At 42.8% G+C, this 23,078-nt stretch overlaps 1 protein-coding gene across 10 annotated transcripts in view; it reads right to left on the bottom strand.

Annotated features, from left to right (window-relative positions):
* Positions 1-23,078, bottom strand: part of fat1a (FAT atypical cadherin 1a) — a 182,572-nt gene that overhangs the window by 56,696 nt on the left and 102,798 nt on the right. For all 10 annotated transcript variants that reach the window (XR_009808447.1, XR_009808445.1, XR_009808446.1 and 7 more), the window contains 4 exons: positions 8,272-8,547; positions 7,569-7,779; positions 2,878-6,951; positions 79-275 (listed from right to left, as the gene is read on the bottom strand). Coding sequence is in view for 7 of the 10 variants with exons in the window: in XM_061912916.1 (XP_061768900.1) it covers positions 79-275; positions 2,878-6,951; positions 7,569-7,779; positions 8,272-8,547 (4,758 nt within the window). In the remaining 3 variants the exon portion in view is untranslated. The remainder of the gene's footprint in view (positions 1-78; positions 276-2,877; positions 6,952-7,568; positions 7,780-8,271; positions 8,548-23,078) is intronic.

Below are 23,078 nucleotides of genomic sequence, written 5' to 3'. Positions count from 1 at the left end.
AGAGGAAGGACAATCAAGTGAGAACGAGAACATACCGGGATCAGGTGCTAAAAAAAACATGAGGTAAAATGTCTTTACCTTCTCACACACGGGACTGTTGTCGTTGGCGTCCAGCACCTTGACCTCCACCACCGCCTTGGCAGTGAAGATGCCGTCGCTGGCGGTGATGTTAAGGAGGTAGTTGTCCTTGGTCTCGCGGTCCAAGGGCTTTCTGACAGACACCTTCCACTCATTCTGGATATGTTCTATGGCAAACTGTCCAAGGGGATCCCCTGCTGTGTGAGGGGATGAAAAGAAATGTAAAGCTTCAGAAGGATGGAGAACTGTCTTTTGCTTTTAAACAGCAGGGGGCAAACTCAAACATTCTTAAAGATGAGTAGTTCCTTCCACACAGAATGTAAAAGCTGGTGTTGTTCCACCTTTTTAAACCTGCAGGTTTTTTTCTGCATCAACAGCGCCAACAAGGAAAGTCAATTCGGAGCAAATATCATAGCATCTTCTCCTGCCCTGTTGTGTGGAAGGTAATTGCCACAGTCCGACAAGTGTTTTATAGGTCGCATCAGATGCTGATGTCAAAGAATAGCATAATGAGACTGCAGACCTCCGCCAGGCCCTACCTCCAGCAGAATGAAAAAAAGTGAAGCCTCTGCCTTTTATTCTGTGGGTGGAGGCGAGACCGCTCACATACACACACAAACACACAGAAGTAAAAGCTTCTAATGTAAGGAAAATGATGCAGATAATCCCCAAAATGTTATCAATTGTTCCTTATCCCATTTCGGACATTTCCTGAAGGTTAGATGAAAATCTGCTCATGACCTTTTGAGCTAAAAATAGCGGGGGGGGAGTCTGTCATGCACTATCTTGGTCTCTGCGGGGCTGCTAGCATGCACACACACAGAAGTTGAAGCTTGTAAACATAAAGTAACATAGTAGAAATGATCCAGATCAGGCCTGAAATCTAAACAACTGTTCCTTATCCCATTTGAAACATTTCATGAAAGTTTCTTTCAAATAGGCAATACGTTTTTGAGTTATAACGCAAATTAGTCACGTTAAATGATTAATTGTATTAAAGGCCTACTGAAACCCACTACTACCGACCACGCAGTCTGATAGTTTATATATCAATGATGAAATATTAACATTGCAACACATGCCAATAAGGCCTTTTTAGTTTACTAAATTGCAATTTTAAATTTCCCCGGAGTTTCTTGTTAAAAACATCGTGGAATGATGACGTATACGCAAGATGTCACAGGTTTTAAGGAAATATGAGCGCTGCACACACACACAGCTAAAAGTCGTCTGCTTTAACGGCATAATTACACAGTATTTTGGACATCTGTGTTTCTGAATTTGTTAAATTAATAATGGAGAAGTTAAAGTAGAAAGATGGAGTTGGCAAGCTTTTGCCTTTAGCCACACAAATACACAGTGTTTCCTTGTTTAAAATTCCCAGAGGTGAAGCTTTCCTATGGATCAGAGCGGTCAAGCGAACATGGATCCCGACCAAATGTCAACCAGCAGTTTTCAGTGAGAAAATTGTGGTTAAAAAGTCGCCACTTACCGGAGATCAGCTGAGGTTGTGCCGTCCATACAGCTGCCGTCGACTTCCATCAGACACTGGCCTCAAGACACCCGTGGACACACACTTCCGACTATCAGGTACTATTTAACTCACTAAAACACTAGCAACACAATAGAAAGATAAGGGATTTCCCAGAATTATCCTAGTAAATGTGTCTAAAAACATCTGAATCCGTCCCAATGCAATCTCTTTTATTTTAACTTGATTTTATTTATTCATTTTTTTTTTCTAGTCTGTCGCTATCAATATCCTCAAACACGAAAATTTCATCCTCGCTCAAATTATCGGGGAAATTGTCGTTATCTCGGTCCGAATAGCTCTTTTGTTTGGAGGCTACCATTAAAAACAATGTGAGGATGTGAGGAGCTCTCACAACGGGTGACGTCATCGTCTGCGACTTTTGGTAAAGGCAGGGCTTTTCTATTAGCGACTAAAAGTTGCAAACTTTATCGTCGATGTTCTCTACTAAATCCTTTCAGCAAAAATATGGCAGTATCGCGAAATGATCAAGTATGACACAGAGTGGACCTGCTATCCCCGTTTAAATAAGAAAATCTCATTTCAGTAGGCCTTTAATTATTAACTGTGTTTTGAATAAAAAAAAATTAAAAAAAAACATGATTAATGACCACACTCAGGAACCCGTTAGCTATCCTAAATGCTAAGATAAATACATTCTCCATTAAGAAACATACCCCAATCTAAATTTGGATAAACACATTGCTGTCTGAGCAAATAAGCTAAACTACAATATTTGATGTTTCTTCTGCCAAAAAACTATATTAAATGTGTATTTATTTATACATTTTTAAATAAAAGTTGGTTGAACATTTTCAGTGTTTGTGTAAGTACTTTTTGAGCACCTTCAACAATATAATGATAACCGTGATAACCATCTGTCACACAGGAGATCAGCCATGTGTGCATTTTACACACAATCAGGGCATGAATGCGCATATGTTCACACAACCATACGGCAAAAGGCAATCAGATAAGATACTTTTTTAGACGGTAGCAATTACCAAAAACACAGCAGAGCAAAAGGAATGTCAAGACTCCGGTCCCGGCATTAGGCAATATGCTTTCACACAAACACCGCTCGCCTCTATGACAACTACAGCACCACTTTCGAAACCAGGAAATTACCAGGTCCACCCCATATTCAGTCTAGGGTCTTTTCGTATGGAACCGCAACATGACAAAGAGTCTGGCTTTTCATGGCTGTGTGAAAGGGGTTAGTGTTATGTAGCATAAGCGGTCTTTCTATATCACGAATTAAAACTCACCGGTTATGAAGTAGTTGACTTGTTTGTTGATGTCCTCTGAGTCATCATCAGTGGTGCTGAGGATGGCGATCACCCCGCTTGGAGGAGGGTCATCCTCGCTGACCGTGCCCTTGTAGACCTCCGCGGTGAAGCGGGGCGGGTTGTCGTTGATGTCGGCGACCGTCACTTCCACTCTGGTGTCGGTCACGTGCTGGACTTTATCGCCTTGGTCCGTGGCGAGGACGACGACGGCATACTCTGCAAGCTTTTCACGGTCCAGCTCTTTCAAAGTGGTCAACCAGCCGGTTTGGCTGTTGATGGCAAAAAGTTCAGAGATATCCTGGGAGTTCTGCTTAGGGTCGAGGCTGTAGACCAAGTGCCCGTTGGTGCCGGAGTCCAGGTCGGTGGCTTTGACTTGGATTACCTGTGCCCCACTTGGGAGGTTCTCCACCACAACCGCATGGTAAGGGTCAGACTCAAAGACGGGCTTGTTGTCGTTCAGATCCTTTACTTGGATGTTTACGTTGACAGATGTGGCTATCTCGTAGCTCTCGTGCTTGGTTTGTGCTCGCAAGGTGAGCTGGTACCATTTAGTAGTCTCGTGGTCGAGGCTTTTCTGAAGCTTTAAGGCCCCAGTGTCTCTATCGACAACAAACACCTCATTCTCATTGCTCTCTGGCGTGTTGCCGTTCACAAGGCTGTACAAAAGTAGCTGCTCGCTCTCCGCCTGCAGAACATCAATCTCTGTGCCGATGGGAAGGTCTTCAGCAACTGTGTAGCGGTAATGAGGTTCAGCAAACTTGGGAATTGGCGTCTCGGGCGTTACGATGCGTATGTAAACCTGGACAACTGAATGCTTGGGTGGATTTCCAGTATCTTTTGCCCTAACAAAGAACGCATAGAGGTCGCCTTCAAGGCCAATGAGAGTCTCTTTTGTTACGATGACCCCAGTGGTTTGATGGATTTCAAAGTTTTCCTCCACATTTCCCACGTCTGCTTCAATGGAGTACTCTATGTCGGCGTTGCTTCCCTCATCCATGTCTGAGGCGGCAACCTTAACCACCGACGTTCCCCTTGGGACATCTGATGCGATGGTGACTTTGTACTCAGCTGCCCTAAACAGTGGGGCGTTGTCATTAACGTCTGTTAAAACAACATTGACAGTGCAAAAGCCCACTTTTCCGCCTCCGTCTTTAGCCATGAGCGAAATTGGAATGACTTTTTCTACAGAGTTCTCACGGTCGAGGCTTTCCAAGGTGAACACTTCTCCGATGTCACTCACAGAAAACTTGTCCTTTGCTACGTCATTGACAATGTGGTATGTTATTTGCCCGTAAATGCCTTCGTCATCATCTGTCGCTTTAGCCTCTGCCACCAAGGTCCCTGAAGGTGAGTTTTCCACAAGCTCCACTGCGTATTCCACCTGAGAGAACGTGGGGTTGTGGAAGTTGGCGCCAATGACTGTGACCACAACAAGGGCCGAGCTTCTAAAAACACCATCTGACACAGAAACATTGAGATTGTACAGGGGCTGCATGTGCGGCCTGCGGTGGTTGGAAATGACGATAGCGCCCCTCCGTTTGTCAATAGCAAAGTTCTGATCGTCATTTCCAGAGATAATGGCAAACTCCAGCTTTTTGGAGTCAGAGCTGTCAGCGTCCGAGGCCTGGACTTGGGTAACAAAGTGTCCACGTGAGGCTAACTCGCTGATGGTGGCCTCGTAAGTGGGTTCTGCAAACATCGGAGCATTGTCGTTTAGGTCGGTGACGTCAACTGTCACTATGATGTCGCTAGAGAGGGCAGGTACTCCTCCATCGGTGGCACGGACCCTCAAATAGTGCTGTTGGATCTCCTCATGATCCAGCACTTGGGCTGTGGAGATAATTCCTGTTTGACGTTCTATTGTAAAATAATCTGAGCTCTTTCCTTTTTCCTCTACCAACTGGAAAAATATTTCTTGATTATTGCCAGTATCAACATCTTTGGCATACACTTGTAGGACCGACGTGCCGATGACAGAAGCCTCGGAAATGTTGGCATTGTAGGACTTTGACAGGAACACTGGGGCGTTATCGTTTATGTCCTCCAGGATGATGTCAACAAAAACCTCTGAGTGTGCCCCTGTCAGCGAGTCAGTGGCTCTTACATTTAATTTATAGGCCGGATGCATCTCAAAGTCCAAAGGTTGGACAACGTGGAGAACGCCTGTGTTGAAATCGATGGAAAACTGTTTGAAGGGATCTCCCTCAGAGATAGTGTAAACAATGCGGGGTCCTTCGGAATCAGTGGCCTGCACATGCAGGACGGGTGTGTGCACCTGAATGTTTTCAGGGATTTCAATGTTATAGAATGGTTTCTCAAACACAGGCATGGCTTTGTTCACGACTCTTATTGGGACTTCCACTTCTGAAGACAGCACAGGATCACCGTTATCCCTTGCCACGACAACGACGGCAAAGTCTGTGTCAAGTGATTCTTTGTCAAAGGTCTTTTTGATAGATATTTCACCAGAGGGATTGATTTGGAAGTGTTCTGGTTGACCTATTAGTTCGTAGTGGATTTCCGCATTGTGACCCTGGTCCTTGTCGACTGCTGTAACCTGCCGGATGACCTGGCCTTCCTCTGCATCCATCTGGACCAGCCCGTGATAGGGGAGGTTGACAAAAATAGGCTTGTTGTCGTTGACATCGTCAACTGTCACGGTTAACACAACGTGGGCGGCTTCTTCGGACAAATCCTCCTTAGTGACCTCAACAACAACGTCAAACAAGTCCTGTGTTTCACGATCAAATGCTATTCCAGTGGTTGAAACAACGCCAGATGTTCGGCCGATTTCAAATCGACTGTCGGGATTCAAGATTCTGTAGAACACAGGCTCGTTCACTTGGTTCCCAACGGCAGCGATTACTTCCAGGGTTTTCTTCTCTGATAAGTTCTCTAGGACTGAGGCTTTGTAGGACTCTTTGGTGAACTTCAGTTTACTCTCTTTGTTCTCCTTTAAGTTGATCTTGACTGTGGCAACAGTGGCAAATCTTCCATCCGAAACCCTTACTTTTAGTTCATATCTGCTCCTCAGGTGGGTGACGTTCTGAATGGAAATGACGCCCGTGTTTACATCAATTTTGAATTTTTCCCCAATATTACCCTCGGAGATGGAGAACATAAGTTTGGAGTTGGGTCCAGAGTCCAAGTCTGTGGCGTTCACTTTGATAATTTCAACTCCTTTGTACGTAGGCACCACAATGCTTGCCTCGTAAAGGTCTTGGCTGAACACCGGTGGACAGTCGTTGACGTTGATGACTTCAATTGTCACATTGGCCGCCGTCTCTGCAAACAGGCGTGGCATTCCCAGGTCGTGAACCTGGACGGTGAAATGGTAAATGCTCCTTTGCTCGTAATCCATAGAGGTTGTGATTCTGACAGCACCGGTACTTGAGTCGATGGCGAAATAGTTAAGGGCGAAAGGCTCGACGATTTGATAGATAAGCATGGCATTGTGGTCGCGATCCTCATCTGAGGCACGGATGACAAAAGGGGTATTTTCTTGCGTCAGGACAATGCTATTGATGACAGCGGACTCGCTGATGACTCCTTTGAACTCCCTCTGGAGAAAAATTGGAGCATTGTCATTTTCATCCTTCAGGTGAACGACAAGCGTGACGTTACTGGCAAGTCCGGCCATGTTGGTGCCTTGAATGATAAGCCTGTATTGAGCGACGGTCTCGTAGTCTAGCTCTTTCTGGGTCACAACCACACCAGAGTTGGGGTTTATATCAAACACGTTGTTTACGTTGCCGCTTTTGATCTGATAGAAAACGGACGACTGGCTTGTGGCCGTGATCAAGCTGACCAAACTTCCCGGGACGGCAGACTCGCTGATGTCAGCGGAGAACTCCTTTTCAGTGAACCTGGGGGCGGCGTTGTCGGAAACCGTCACTAGGATGTGAACAGTGGTGGTGGTCGACAGTGGGGGCGCTCCTTTATCTGACGCCTTGACGGCAAGTTCAAACTGGGTCTTGCTGCTGCGATTGAGCTCCTTGGCGACGGTGATGGTTCCGAGGACAGGGTCGATGGAAAAGGAGTTTGCGGTATTTCCTGCAAGAAGGCGGAGAAAACGAGTTTCAGTTAAAGCTGTGCGGATAAACCTGCTGTCAACTCTTTTCTGGCTGGCAAGCAACATCACAGCTGAAATTGATAATGGAAAATATCAAGTTCTCTCTGAAGTTAGATTTTGTTTCCTTTAAACACATTTTTTGCAGCAAAGTCTAAGTTATTTAGGTCACGGTGCCTCCAGTTCGTCACGTTAACTACATGAAGCCATTGACAGACAAAATAAGTACTCCCCTCCCCTTTCATTAACCATTATATATTACATCATGACTAAAGAAATAAACTTTGTTATACTTTGGAGTAGTCAACGCACAGCAGTATTGAGTGAAATCTCATCAACACACAGTCATTACAGCCAAACAATGACTGCATGTGTTTGATTGTTAGAAAGGTTACAGAGGAGAAAATGGAGGGTGGATCAAATGGTTGACATATTTGGAAAGTCCAGACAAAGCCCCGCTTGGACTTAACTATTCCATTCATGAAAAAGATCCAGTAGGCAGTAGAAGTCAACATGACTCACACATTTTAGCGAGCTGACTTCATTAGCAGTCCTACGCAATGAAAGCCGATCAGTATAAGAAACACTCCGACTCAAATACCTGACTCGATGCTGTAGCTGATCTCAGCGTTCTGCCCTTTGTCTTTGTCCAGGGCGGTGACCTGCAGCACGGCTGAGCCCACGGCGGCGGACTCGAACACGCGGCCTGAGTAGGGCGTGCCGATGAACCAGGGCGCGTTGTCATTGGCGTCTTCCACGGTGACGATGACGCGGACCAGGTTCCGCTTTACCGGGATGTCCTGGTCTCGTACCTGGACAAAGACAACATCGTTAGCCCACTTAAGGACAATTGAGTGCACAAATAATTGGCTATATAGATCCATTCATACAGTGTACTACTTAAATTTGTTTTATTGTAAAAAACTCATTTGTTTTTAATTTGCTGTGGTGGGGCGCCTCCATTTAGGGTAAATCCTGAGTATGAATGACTTTGGACATGAGACATTTTTAAGTGCAAAAGATAAAGACCACAAAAAAACTTTTTTTGAGACTTTTTGTGTCATTTCAAGCTGAGGAAATGTGCAGAGAAACCCACTTTTTGAATATTGGGACAAATGGTTAAAGGATTATGGACTGTTCTCTTCTAAAGCTGCCTTACAGAAGTCGTTTAAGGTGTGATGTTATGACCTACTTCGCTGTGAAACACTTTTTTATCGCCCCTAAGAGAAAACTGCCATGGAATACTGCAAAAAGTTCATGGTATGATAACAGGGAAATGTAACTAGACACACTTCCTTCCTTACCATGACGGTGAGGATATGGCTGTGCATGGTCTCGTGGTCCAGTCCCTCGGCGGTGTATAGGGTGCCCGTCCCCGGGTCTAACTTAAACTTCTTCAGGCTGAAAGGATCGGTGCTGCTCAGCAGAGTGAAGGTCAGCTTGTTCTTCTCGTCTTGGTCGGCGGCGTCGATGTGGAGCACCTCGGTGCCCACGGCCGTGTCCTCAGGGACGCTGACGTCGTACTTCTCCCGAGAGAACTGCGGCCGGTGGTTGTTGGTGTCTATGACACGGATGAGCACCTGCGGGGACGACAAGGTGGGACTGGTCAATATTCATCAGCTCACTGAAGTTAAGCATTATTTTCATTTATTACGTGCCATGTCTTCGGAGCATGAGTGGATGGTACACCATTTAAATAGGGATTTACACTCACTCACAGTATCTTACAAAGGTGAGTACAACCCTCAAAATTCAGCATTCCGTGGTATTGCTTTTCTACTACTGAAAATGAGTCATCATTGTTTAAACAGCTGGTAGCACAGGTGAGTATCAAGAGAAGCGTGTCTTGGTCATGGTCCAGGGCTTGCATGAGAGCTGTGGTTAATTTTTGGGGAAATGATTATGTCAGTTTTCCAACAAAGAGTCCAAACTCCTTTAAGAGGACAACCGGCTTGCTGAGGAGCACCTATGGAGGGCTGCAAGGTGTCTTAGTACAAACCATATCCACCAGTGAGGAATTCAAAAGCATTCCAGTAACAACATCAATTATTTTTGATTGATTGATTGATACTTTTATTAGTAGGTTGCACAGTTCAGTACATATTCCGTACAATTGACCACTAAATGGTAACACCCGAATAAGTTTTTCAACTTGTTTAAGTCGGGGTCCACGTTAATCAATTCATGGTACAAATATATACTATCAACATAATACAGTCATCACACAAGTTAATCATCATAGTATGTACATTGAATTATTTACATTATTTACAATCCGGGGGGTGGGATGAGGAGCTTTGGTTGATATCAGTACTTCAGTCATCAACAATTGCATCAACAGAGAAATGTGGACATTGAAACAGTGTAGGTCTTATTTAGTAGGATATGTACAGCCAGCAGAGAACATAGTGAGTTCAGATAGCATAAGAACAAGTATATACATTAGAAGTACATTTGAGTTGCTTATAATCCGGGGAGATGGGATGTGAATGGAGGAGGGTATTAGTAAAGTGTTGAAGTTGCCTGGAGGTGTTGTTTTAGAGCGGTTTTGAAGGAGGATAGAGATGCACTTACTTTTACACCTGTTGGGAGTACATTCCACATTGATGTGGCATAGAAAGAGAATGAGTTAAGACCTTTGTTAGATCGAAATCTGGGTTTTACGTGGTTTGTGGAGCTCCCCCTGGTGTTGTGGTTATGGCGGTCATTTACGTTAAGGAAGTAGTTTGACATGTACTTCGGTATCAAGGAGGTGTAGCGGATTTTATAGACTAGGCTCAGTGCAAGTTGTTTTACTCTTTCCTCCACCATGAGCCAGCCCACTTTGGAGAAGTGGGTTTGATTGAGGTGTGATCTGGGGTGGAGGTCTAAAAGTAAACGGACTAGCTTATTCTGGGATGTTTGGAGTCTAGATTTGAGGGTTTTGGAGGTGCTGGTGTACCAGGAGGTGCAAGCGTAATCGAAGAAGGGTTGAATGAGAGTTCCCGCTAGAATCCTCAAGGTGCTTTTGTTGACCAGAGAGGGGATTCTGTACAGGAATCTCGTTCTTTGGTTGACCTTTTTGATCACCTTGGTTGCCATTTTATCACAGGAAAGATTAGCCTCTAGAATGGAACCTAGTCAAAGTGAATTATATTTATATAGCACTTTTCTCTAGTGACTCAAAGGGCTTTTACTTAGTGAAACGCAATATCTAAGTTACATTTAAACCAGTGTGTGTGGCACTGGGAGCAGGTGGGTAAAGTCTCTTGCCCAAGCACACAACGGCAGTGACTAGGATGGCGGAAGCGGGGATCGAACCTGGAACCCTCAACTTGCTGGCACGGCCACTCTACCAACCGAGCTATACCGCCCCAAAAGAGCATTAAGATAACAATAGATAGCAATAAATACACTAAATAGTCACACTAACTAGACTATTTGGACATGTTCACTTGGCATGGACGTTTTAGGATTCCTTTTTCGCTCATTTAACCGCAGCTCCCCAATGTAGGCAGCACTTTTGCAGTCCTAGACTATCATGCTGCCATGCTTAAAAGTAGGTAAGACTCAGTTATCTTGCTCCTCCCTTTTTTACCAGCCGTTCGGAAAATAATAGCTGTGTTTTAAGAGTAGGGGTTAAACAATATGAACATTATCACAGCTATTATCGCAATACTGTTGAATGTGCATTTATATACACACTGAAATCTTTTAACCAAGTTTGACATAAAAAAAAAAAAAAATTAAACTATAATAAATTGAGACACAATATACTTCCTCTGGATTCTTAAGAGACATAGATGCCCATATCTGCTGTACAGATTTACTTGGCCCTGTACTCTTCAGCATCTACATGCTGCCGCTGGGTGACGTCATACGCAAATATGGTGTTAGCTTTCACTGTTATGTTGATGACACCCAACTCTACATGCCCCTAAAGCTGACCAACACACCGGACTGTAGTCAGTTGGAAGCGTGTCTTAATGAAATTAAACAATGGATGTCCGCTAATTTTTTGCAACTTAACGCCAAAAAAACGGAAATGCTGATTATCGGTCCTGCTAGACACCGACCTTTATTTAATAATACAACTTTAACATTTGACAACGAAAAAAACAAGGTGACTCGGTAAAAAATCTGGGCATTATCTTCGACCCAACTCTCTCCTTTGAGTCACACATTAAAAGCGTTACTAAAACGGCCTTCTTTCATCTCCGTAATATCGCTAAAAATTCGCTCCATTTTGTCCACTAAAGACGCCGGGATCATTATCCATGCGCTTGTTACGTCTCGTCTCGATTACTGTAACGTATTATTTTCGGGTCTCCCTATGTCTAGCATTAAAAGATTACGGTTGGTACAAAATGCGGCTGCTAGACTTTTGACAAAAACAAGAAAGTTTGATCACATTACGCCTGTACTGGCTCACCTGCACTGGCTTCCTGTGCACTTAAGATGTGACTTTAAGGTTTTACTAATTATGTATAAAATACTACACGGTCTAGCTCCATCCTATCTTGCCGATTATATTGTACCATATGTCCCGGCAAGAAATATGTGTTCAAAAGACTCCGGCTTATTAGTGATTCCTAGAGCCCAAAAAAAGTCTGCGGGCTATAGAGCGTTTTCCGTTCGGGCTCCAGTACTCTGGAATGCCCTCCCGGTAACAGTTCGAGATGCCACCTCAGTAGAAGCATTTAAGTCTCACCTTAAAACTCATCTGTATACTCTAGCCTTTAAATAGACCTTTTTAGACCAGTTGATCTGCCGCTTCTTTTCTTTTTTCTCCTATGTCCCCCCCTCCCGTGTGGAGGGGGTCCGGTCCGATGACCATGGATGAAGTACTGGCTGTCCAGAGTCGAGACCCAGGATGGACCGCTTGTCGGGACCCAGGATGGACCGCTCGCCTGTGTATCGGTTGGGGACATCTCTACGCTGCTGATCCGCCTCCGCTTGAGATGGTTTCCTGTGGACGGGACTCTCGCTGCTGTCTTGGATCCGCTTTGAACTGAACTCTCGCGGCTGTGTTGGAGCCACTATGGATTGAACTTTCACAGTATCATGTTAGACCCGCTCGACATCCATTGCTTTCGGTCCCCTAGAGGGGGGATTGCCCACATCTGAGGTCCTCTCCAAGGTTTCTCATAGTCAGCATTGTCACTGGCGTCCCACTGGATGTGAATTCTCCCTGCCCACCGGGTGTGAGTTTTCCTTGCCCTTATGTGGGTTCTTCCGAGGATGTTGTAGTCGTAATGATTTGTGCAGTCCTTTGAGACATTTGTGATTTGGGGCTGTATAAATAAACATTGATTGATTGATTGACTTAACAAAAGAATGTGTGATTCTTCTCTTGTTGCCCTATTTGTCTTTGACTTTATGTCTTAGTTTGGGTGACCTTATGTTAGACAAAACCAGTTTTCTTTTAAAATGATCACACCTTTTTTTTAGTTAAAGTTAAAGTAGCAATGATTGTCACACACACACTAGATGCGGTGACATTTGTCCTCTGTATTTGACCCATCCCCTTGATCACCCCCTGGGAGGTGAGGGGAGCAGTGAGCAGCAGTGGTGCCGCGCCCGGTAATCATTTATGGTGATTTAATCCCCAATTCCAACCCTTGATGCTGACTGCCAAGCAGGGAGGCAATGGGTCCCATTTTTTTTATAGTCTTTGGTATGACTCGGCCGGGGTTTGAACTCACAACCTACTGATCTCAGGGCGGACACTCTAACCACTAGGCTACTGAGTAGGTAGGTTTTCTATTTTATGGAGGAATGTAGCTAGAACTGGCACATAATGTTATTAAAAGCAGTATTGACTTTGAATCAGGAATCCATTCTGAATCAAATGGTTATCTCTAAGAATCGCATGTAGCCCAAATATTCACAGCCCTATTTCTTAGTGTGGAAAGATGTTTTTTTTTTTTTTGATTGAAACTTTTATTAGTAGATTGCACAGTACAGTACATAATCTGTACAATTGACCACTAAATGGTAACACCCGAATACATTTTTCAACTTTTTTAAGTCAGGGTCCACGCAAATCTATTCATGGTAATGAATTTATATATATCTCTATATATATATATATATATATATATATATATATATATATATATATATATATATATATATATATATATATATACACATCTATATCGATATATATATATATCTATATATATATATAGATATATATATATATATATATATCCATATAGATATATATATATATCTATATAAATACATATATATATACATCTATATAGATATATATATATATAGATAGATAGATATATATCTATATAGATATATATATATATATATATATATATATATATATATAGATATATATATACGTATAGATATATATAAATTCATTACCATGAATTGATTTGCGTGGACCCTGACTTAAAAAAGTTGAAAAATGTATTTGGGTATATAGATATATATATATAGGGCGGTTTAGCTCGGTTGGTAGAGTGGCCGTGCCAGCAACTTGAGGGTTGCAGGTTCGATTCCCGCTTCCGCCATCCTAGTCAATGCCGTTGTGTCCTTGGGCAAGACACTTTACCCACCTGCTCCCAGTGCCACCCACACTGGTTTAAATGTAACTTGGATATTGGGTTTCACTATGTAAAGCGCTTTGAGTCACTAGAGAAAAGCGCTATATAAATATAATTCACTTCACTTCACTATATATATATATATACAGATATTTCAGTTAAAAGAGGTTTAGTCTGTCCGAAAATACTTCCATTTGATAATCACCATTTAATTTAATATTCAAAGCTGTTTTTTTTTCGACAGCAATTGTTGAAATACAAACATCCATTTCAAATTTGAACAACAAAAAAACGCCACAAATGTCAAGAACATAAATTTGGTTTAATTTTGTAAATTAAAATTACAGTACATACCTCTTTGTTGATTAGCAACACTAAATTGGCCCTAGTGTGTGAATGTGAGTGTGAATGTTGTCTGTCTATCCGCGATGAGTTGGCGACTTTTCCAGGGTCTACACCGCCTTCCGCCCGAATGCAGCTGAGATGGGCTCCAGCAACCCCCACGACCCCGAAAAGGACAAGCGGTAGAAAATGGATGGATGGACGCAATTGATGGTTATAGTGTTTTGTTTTCATGTTAGCATTTAAGCAAGCTCAGCGGTAGTCGGTCTGTGAGTTTATCAAAGTGCAGTTTTCAATCATGGTTTCTTTGATATTTGTCATTTAAAACAGTAACCATCAGAAGTTTTACCTCGTTTATTGTTAAATCCCTATTTGAGAACAAATATATACAGCAACACAAGCTGCACACTGACTTCTCTGAAGTGTATCAACGTTTATTTTCGATAGTATTTTCTCCTAACAAGGCTTGCTGTGCTCGCTTTTGTCAGTTACTTGACGAGTGGAATGGATGAACAATTAATGGGACAAAGTCAAACCTGTGCCCAAAATGCCATTACTCTCTCACTTTGATCAGCAGAAAAGTGCAGCTGACCTCCTTGAACCCCACCTCCCTCATCCACCACAAACACTCCCAACATCATCACCGAGCGGGAGAATGTTTTATCAACACCAACCACTCGTCTACTGGACTTCCGACAGAGGATTATGGAGAGCCGCAGGAATGCCATCGCTCGCTTCCTAAAGCGGCAAGGGGAACGAGGGGAGGGGGAGCTTTGAGCGTTGCCAAATACGGGGAACAAAGGGATCAGGCCTGATTAGACACCTGCATACCAGACACCAGGGGGTGACATCCCTTCTGGGGGCGGAAGAAAGACGACAAACACTCCAAAGCTGACCAGAATTGGTCATAATGCTGTTTGCTGAGGACACACAAACCTGACAGGAGTGATACAAAGCGGCTGAAGCGTCGGGCATGGTGTTGTGGAGTGCTAAGCGGGCAGCAAAATACATTTCTAGGGAGATATTCAGCCCCGTAAGAAGCGAGGAGGGGGGTGGGCCTTTGTTGCAGGGTTCCCCGAGCAGCCTGACAACATATGCCATTCCAGGCATGTCTTCTCATGTCTTGCCAGACATCGTACAGCATCACATCCCACAATGCAACCCACAGATGATAAGAACCATCGTTCCACTTAGCACTCACGCTACATGCTCCTATGAACCATGTTTGGTTATGTCCCGGCCAAACTAAACCTCCTATTCATCATTGTGGTTATTTATCCTGTATTTACATTATTTACATGTGAATAATGCTGTATAATAGACTGTATTTATATTATTCACATGTTAATAATGCTGTATAATAAACTGTATTTATATTATTCACATCTGAATAATGCTGTATAATAGACTGTATTTATATTATTCACATGTTAATAATGCTGTATAATAAACTGTATTTATATTATTCACATCTGAATAATGCTGTATAATAGTGAATTAGTGAAGTGAATTATATTTATATAGCGCTTTTCTCTAGTGACTCAAAGCGCTTTACATAGTGAAACCCAATATCTAAGTTACATTTAAACCAGTGTGGGTGGCACTGGGAGCAGGTGGGTAAAGTGCCTTGCCCAAAGACACAACGGCAGTGACTAGAATGGTGGAAGCGGGAATCGAACCTGCAACCCTCAAGTTGCTGGCACGGCCACTCTACCAACCGAGCTATGCCGCCATGTGTGTGTGTGCGTATGTGTGAACAAGAGAGGAAGTAGAAAGAGTCACACCTTGTTTTGCAGACTCGAATGATTTTGTGATTTATTTTATTTTATACGCTAGGCTAAGCCACAGCGCCTCATATGTTATTTTTTTTTTTGTAAATTGAATTTAATATGGAAAAACATGAAAAAAAAAGTATTTTCTGACTTTTTTTTGACTGTAATTTCATTATTTACATATAAAAAAGACCTAACTGTTTATTGTTTATTGTGAACAAACTGTGGTGCGGAATTTCCCCCGGGGATCAATAAAGTACTTTCTATAATATTCTATTTCTGCACATGCTTTAGTGGGCCAAAGTGCAAATAGGGCAGGGCGATAATTGGAAGTAGGCAATAATTGGGGAAAGGGTTATTTTCCAACTCTTACTTGGATTGCATGACAAAGTGGAGGGAAACATGTGCCGTATTTTTCGGAGTATAAGTCGCACCTGCCGAAAATGCATGATAAAGAAGGAAAAAAACATATACAGGTCGCACTGCAATATAAGTCGCATTTTTGGGGGAAATGTATTTGATAAAACCCAAGACCAAGAATAGACATTTGAAAGGCAATTTAAAATAAATAAAGAATAGTGAACAACAGGCTGAATAAGTGTACGTTATATGAGGCATAAATAACCAACTGAGAAGGTGTCTGGTATGTTAACGTAACATATTATGGTAAGAGTCATTCAAATAACTATAACATATAGAACATGCTATACATTTACCAAACAGTCATTCCTAATCGCTAAATCCCATGAAATCTTCTACGTTTAGTCTCTTACGTGAATGAGCTAAATAATATGATTTGATATTTTACGGTAATGTGTTAATCATTTCAAACATAAGTCGCTCCTGAGTATAAGTCGCACTCCTAGCCAAACTATGAAAAAAACTGCGACTTATAGTGAAGTGAATGATATTTATATAGCGCTTTTCTCTAGTGACTCAAAGCGCTTTACATAGTGAAACCCAATATCTAAGTTACATTTAAACCAGTGTGGGTGGCACTGGGAGCACGTGGGTAAAGTGTCTTGCCCAAGGACACAACGGCAGTGACTAAGATGGGGGAAGCGGGAATCGAACCTGCAACCCTCAAGTTGCTGGCACAGCCACTCTACCAACCGAGCTAAACCGCCCCAATAGTCCGAAAAGTACGGTAACTCAAGTAAATATATTGAACAACATGACAGAACCAATGTTGTAATCACGGTAAGAAGCATGGCCAGCGCTGATGAGTTGCTTGGTTCACCTCCTGTGTGTGTGGTGAGTGCTCGCGAACCCTGCCACACAAAAAACTACAAATGTGCTATCTTGCTTTACGGCATACGTCACTCTCCCCTTGCCTGAAAGTCGATGCAAACGCCTACGTGCCGACAGAAAACCAAAAAAAAAGAAGAAGAACGCCTACATGCAATTACTGATATCAAGGCAGAAGCTGTAAAACAACCAAAACAAACAAAATGTTTTGCCTGATAGAGAAAAAAAGGGAAAAAGGGAGGCTACCCAGATAAAATGACAGTCAGGGATCAACATTGGCCTGGCTTTCACTGGCTGGTGTGAGCTCCAAAATGGGGAGGGATTTCCGATTGATGCAGCCTCGGCTCTGTTCCTGCTGGACTAGTAAGTGACTTTCGATGCACAAATCAAAACGATAATGCTAATGTTAGCTATCAGAAATTTGCGTGGTAGCAATTAATAGCCACCAGTTGGATAGTTCACAGTTCCACACTGTCATGACCAGCCACGCAACAAACACAAAAGAACTGTATAAATACTAAACAATGTGATAACTGCAAAACGCAAATATATAAAGTTTGTGTAAAAAATGTAGGTTCCTAGTGTGGAAAGATCTGTCACACTAAATCATTGTGGTATTATTGTGTCAGTTAGATGTTATATCCCCTGGTCCTCATGGGAAATGTGGCCTTCCTTCTGGCAAACCAGTACGCTTTGGGCCACTGGCGCAGCCAACATCAACCAAAACTGAAAGTTCTTAAGTGGGGCTTTGACATCAACAACTACTAATCATGGCAGACTTCACGAGAGCCAACAGAATACTTTGAGACAAATCATGATCCAGAACCACCACATTTTTGAGCCTGAATATACAGAGGACGAGGTACAAGTTTTGGAAGCTGTGTGCTAAACAGATTAAGCAAGTAGCAGTTTTGTGAAGTGCTCAATAAGAAATACAAACTATGTACATACAAACTCAACATGTATACATTTTCCTTTGTCCCACTGGCAATCCCACTTAACAACAGAAACGACTGTAATATCTGGATGCAATAATAATAATAAGGAGGCAGCACGGTGGAACAGGGGTTAGTGCATCTGCTACACAATACGAAGGTCCTGAGGAGTCCTGGGTTCAATCCCGGGTTCTGGATCTTTCTGTGTGGAGTTTTTATGTTCTCCCCGTGACTGCGTGGGTTCCCTCCGGGTACTCCGGCTTCCTCCCACCTCCAAAGACATGCACCTGGGGATAGGTTGATTGGCAACACTAAATTGGCCCTAGTTTGTGAATGTGAGTGTGAATCTTGTCTGTCTATATGTGTTGGCCCTGCGATGAGGTGGCGACATGTTCAGGGTGTACCCCGCCTAATGCCCGAATGTAGCTGAGATAGGCTCCAGCGAACCCAAAAGGGACTAGCGGTAAAAAATGGATGGATGGATAATAAGGAGTGCAATATTGGGATAGTGCAATACGAGAGGTGTGCAATACGGGAGCCTAATATGTGATACCTGTGCACTGTTCACTGTCGTCAATGTATTTTCGCATGAATTATATGTATGTATGTATGTATGTATGTATGCATGTATGTATGTAAAACGCTGTGTCTTGATGTCCAAGACACATTTCTCTTCGGAGACAATAAAGCTAATGAATAAAATTAAAAATTTTAAGTACCAATGAATATCACGTACACACTAGGTGTGGCAAAATTATTCTCTGCAATTTACCCATCACCCTTGATCACCCCCTGGGAGGTGAGGGTAGCAGTGAGCAGCAGCGGTGGCCACGCCCGGGAATCATTTTTGGTGATTTAACCCCCAATTCCAACCCCCGATGCTGAGTGCCAAGCAGGGAGGTAATGGTTCCCATTTGTATAGTCTTTGGTATGACTCAGCCGGGGTTTGGACTCACGACCTACCAATCTCAGGGCTGACACTCTAATATCTATTATTTTTATAATAAAACTATCACTTACTGTACAATGTCTGCTCTTCACTGGGATGCCCACTGATGAGATTTTTATATCATTCCGTTTAGATGAAGAATTAATAATCCACTCAGAGGTAGAAAAAAGAATAAAATAAATAAAAGATAGCCGCAAAAAAAGCTTTTTTTTTTTTTGTCTTTCTTGCCTGAGTTAGATGTCAGACTTTAGCAACTTGTCAGTTTATGGCAACAATCTTCTAATGTCAAAATGAGAGGCATGATTAATAATCTAAAATTAACGTTGACCAACTCAGAAGTGATGCAGTATTTTACGAATTATAATGCATTAAAAAAATAAGTTTTTGTCTTAGGTGAGATTGTGAAAGATAGGCAAAATTCTAAAAAAGAAAATGCAGCTTCCCTTTAAACCATTGGTGGCCCGCAGCCTAAGCAGCTGAGAAGCTCAGCTTTACAACATTTACTGTATTCCTTATGGTAATAAAAAAACAAATACAGTCAAAACCAAAGCAAAATACTGTCAGATAGTTCAACTCCACTGAGTGCCATTCTAGTCAAATAGTGTTTTTATGACAACTTAAAAACAAACTGATATGAATGCATAGGGAGGGGAAAAAACACCACAAAAGAAACGCCGCAGTGCCTTCAGTGCGATGAGGTAGCTTTTATGCGGCACGGGGAAGAAGAAGACATGTGGGAGCGCTCATTGTGCTCATCCTGGTGCCGTGCTTTAGAGAGGAAGGCCCCCTACCAGGTGGCAGCTTGTGGCCCACTGGCGGCCGGCACGCACACATGTTCCCAAAACAAGATTAACACGGTCCCCACCACAAACACAGCTTCCAACTCGGAAGGAATCATCGCTTTATGAAAAAAACAAAAAAACTATTCTACAATATTTTGTCTTTAAAAGCCAAGCGGGGGAGAAAGTCAAACATTCCAAAGGAGGGAAAATAGGCCACACCGTCTGGCAGCACAGCTTCCACATGACTTTGATTCGAGGAAGAGATAACTTTGAGCGTTCACGAGGTGCGCTGCGTGTTCCTGTGCGAGATCGGCTCTAACTCATTTGTATCCAAACTCTGTACGGCTTGAAGGTAAATACAAACACTGTCCCTAAACAGACAACGACGCACTGACGTCTTAAACTCTTTTTTTTACTTCTCGGGTTTTAGTAAATGTTGCTCTTAATAACTATAATAATGGATTATATTTTATATAGCACTTTTCTATTATTAGATACTCAAAGGCCAATCAGTGGCCTAGTGGTTAGAGCAGGGGTAGGGAACCTATGGCTCTCGAGCCAGATGTGGCTCTTTTGATGACTGCATCCGGCTCTCAGATAAATCTTAGTTGACATTGGTGATCACAGTGCTAAAAATAACGTTCAAAATATAAAACATTCTCATGCAATTCAATCCATCAATCCGTTTGCTACCGCACCTGTTGAAAAAGTCGTAATAATGATAAGAAGTATTTTATTTAATATTGTTTAGCTTCAGGGCAGCACTGTGGGGCATGTGCCTCACAATACAAAGGTCCTGAGTAGTCCTGGGTTCAATCCCGGGCTTGGGATCTTTCTGTGTGGAGTTTGCATGCTCTCCCCCTGACTGTGTGGGTTCCTCCCACTTCGAAAGACATGCACCTGGGGATAGGTTGATTGGCAGCACTAAATTGGCCCTAGTGTGTTAATGTGAGTGTGAATGCTGTCTATCTGTGTTGGCCCTTTGTTGAGGTGGTGAATTTTCCAGGGTGTACCCCGCCTTCTGCCCGAATGCAGCTGAGATAGGCTCCAGCGATCCCGAACGGGACAAGCGGTAGAAAATGGATGGATGGTTAGCCTTATAATAACAATGTTATTAAAAAGAATAAGATACTTATTATACTCTAAAAATGTTGGTCTTACTTAAAAATGCACGCATTTAGTTGTATTTAATATTTAAAAATGTTATATGGCTCTCAAGGAAATACATTTTAAAATAATTGGCTTTCTAGGCCAAAAAGGTTCCCGACCCCTGGGTTAGAGCGTCCGCCCTGAGATCGGTAGGTTGGGAGTTCAAACCCCGGCCGAGTCATACCAAAGACTATTAAAAAAATGGGACCCATTACCTCCCTGCTTGGCAACCCGGCCCCCATCAAGGGTTGGAATTGGGGGTTAAATCACCATAAATGATTCCCGGGCGCAGCACCGCTGCTGCCCTCTGCTCGCCTCACTTCCCAAGGGGTGATCAAGGGGATGGGTCAAATGCAAAGGACAAATTTCACCACACCTAGTGTGTGTGTGTGTGACAATCATTGGTACTTTAACTTAAAGTGCTCACACAGAAGTGAGAACCCATCATTCATTCACACCTGGTGGTGGTAAGCTACATTTGTAGCCACAGCTGTCCTGGGGTAGACTGACTGAAGCGAGGCTGCCAGTTAGCGCCTATGGGCCCCTCCAATCAACACCTATCACCCATTCACCAGTGTGAGCGGGACCGGGTGCAAGGGTGAAGTGTCCTGCCCAAGGACCCAATGGCAGCAATTTTGGATGTCAAGAGGTGGGGAACGAACCTGCAACCCTCAGGTTTCTGGCACGGCCGCTCTACCCACTACGCCATGCCGCCCCTCAAAGCTGCTCTTATTTCAGGAAAAGAGCAGAATATAATTTTAAAATGGCAGAAAAAAACAAAACATTTTAAAATAGTGTTTGCATGTTTTTTCCATTTGTTTAATTTAGATTATTAAGGATCCCCATTAGTCTAAACCGCAGTGGAGACTATTCTTCCTGGGGTCCAAGCAAAAAACATCACACAATCACAAAAAAAAAGATTACAATGCAGTACAACAGTGGTGTCAAACTCAAACACAGAGTGGGCCAAAATTCAAAACTGAACAAAGCCGCGGGCCAAGGTTGAACAAATTAACCTTTTAATAGGGACCCACACAAGTTTTGCAATGAATATTGAACAAGCGCAGCTTGAATAGGGCAGTACGGTGGTACAGGGGTTACTGCATCTGCCTCACAATACGAAGGTCCTGAGTAATCCTGGGTTCAATCCCCGGCATGGGATCTTTCTGTGTAGAGTTTGCATGTTCTCCCCGTGACTGCGTGGGTTCCCTCTGGGTACTCCGGCTTCCTCCCATGGAACAGGCAGAGCTTATACAACGTAATAGTGCAAAATCAACTTTCAAAAAACTAACGAAAAAACATCAGTGGTATATTGAATTAAATTTTATTTAAAAAATTAATGCCTCTTTTCTATTTGCAGCCTTCTGAGGTAAATATCAACATTAACTTTTTCCACAGGCTAATAAATTCGAAAATAAAATAAAAATGAGGTGGGCTGGGTTTGGTGGTAGCGGGGGGTGTATATTGTAGCGTTCCGGAAGAGTTAGTGCTGCAAGGGATCCTGGGTATTTGTTCTGTTGTGTTTATGTTGTGTTATGGAGTGGGTGTTCTCCCGAAATGTGTTTTGTCATTCTTGTTTGGTGTGGGTTCACAGTGTGGCGCATATTTGTAACAATGTTAAAGTTGTTTATATGGCCACCCTCAGTGTGACCTGTATGGCTGTTGACAAAGTATGCGTGGCATTCGCATATGTGTGTGTGAAAGCTGCATATATTATGGAGGAAAAGAGGACGTGACGACATGTTGTAGAGGACGCTAAAGGCAGTGCCTTTAAGGCACGCTCCCAAAATTGTTGTCCGGGTGGAAATCGGGAGAATGGTTGCCCAGGGAGATTATCGGGAAGGGCACTAAACTTCGGGAGTCTCCCGGGAAAATCGGGAGGGTTGGCAAGTATGAGTATTAGCTGTGAATTTGGTGTTACCGGCGGGCCAACTCTAATGTTGATTTGATATTGCCTCAAGGGCCAAATGTAATTAAACGGCGGGCCAGATTTGGCCCGCGTGCCACAGTTTGATCCCCATGCAGTACAACATGATCAATAATAACATTTTGTAAAACAAAAAAAAGCAACAACAAAAAAAAAAACAAGAACTTGGAGTTGAAATAATTATGTTCATACCAAAGATAAAAAACAGCAATATTAAAAAAAGTATATATATATGACCAATGACCCACAATATACACATTAGTGTACCTAAGACAAACAATAGTAATCATGATGAAAATAAATACATGTTTTGCAGTGTACTGCATGCATGATGCAAACTCCGACTACTATTAAACCCCCCCCCCAAAAAAGGGTTTTATGTTATTGAAAATGTGCATCCCTTAATTTGTTTTGGACGGTTTACAGTTCCTGCACCCAAAAGAATGATTCATATCGGTG

Source organism: Nerophis ophidion, linkage group LG01, assembly GCF_033978795.1.
Source record: "Nerophis ophidion isolate RoL-2023_Sa linkage group LG01, RoL_Noph_v1.0, whole genome shotgun sequence".
In the NCBI taxonomy this organism is placed as follows: domain Eukaryota; kingdom Metazoa; phylum Chordata; class Actinopteri; order Syngnathiformes; family Syngnathidae; genus Nerophis; species Nerophis ophidion.
This window is presented reverse-complemented; position numbering and strand designations above follow the sequence as displayed.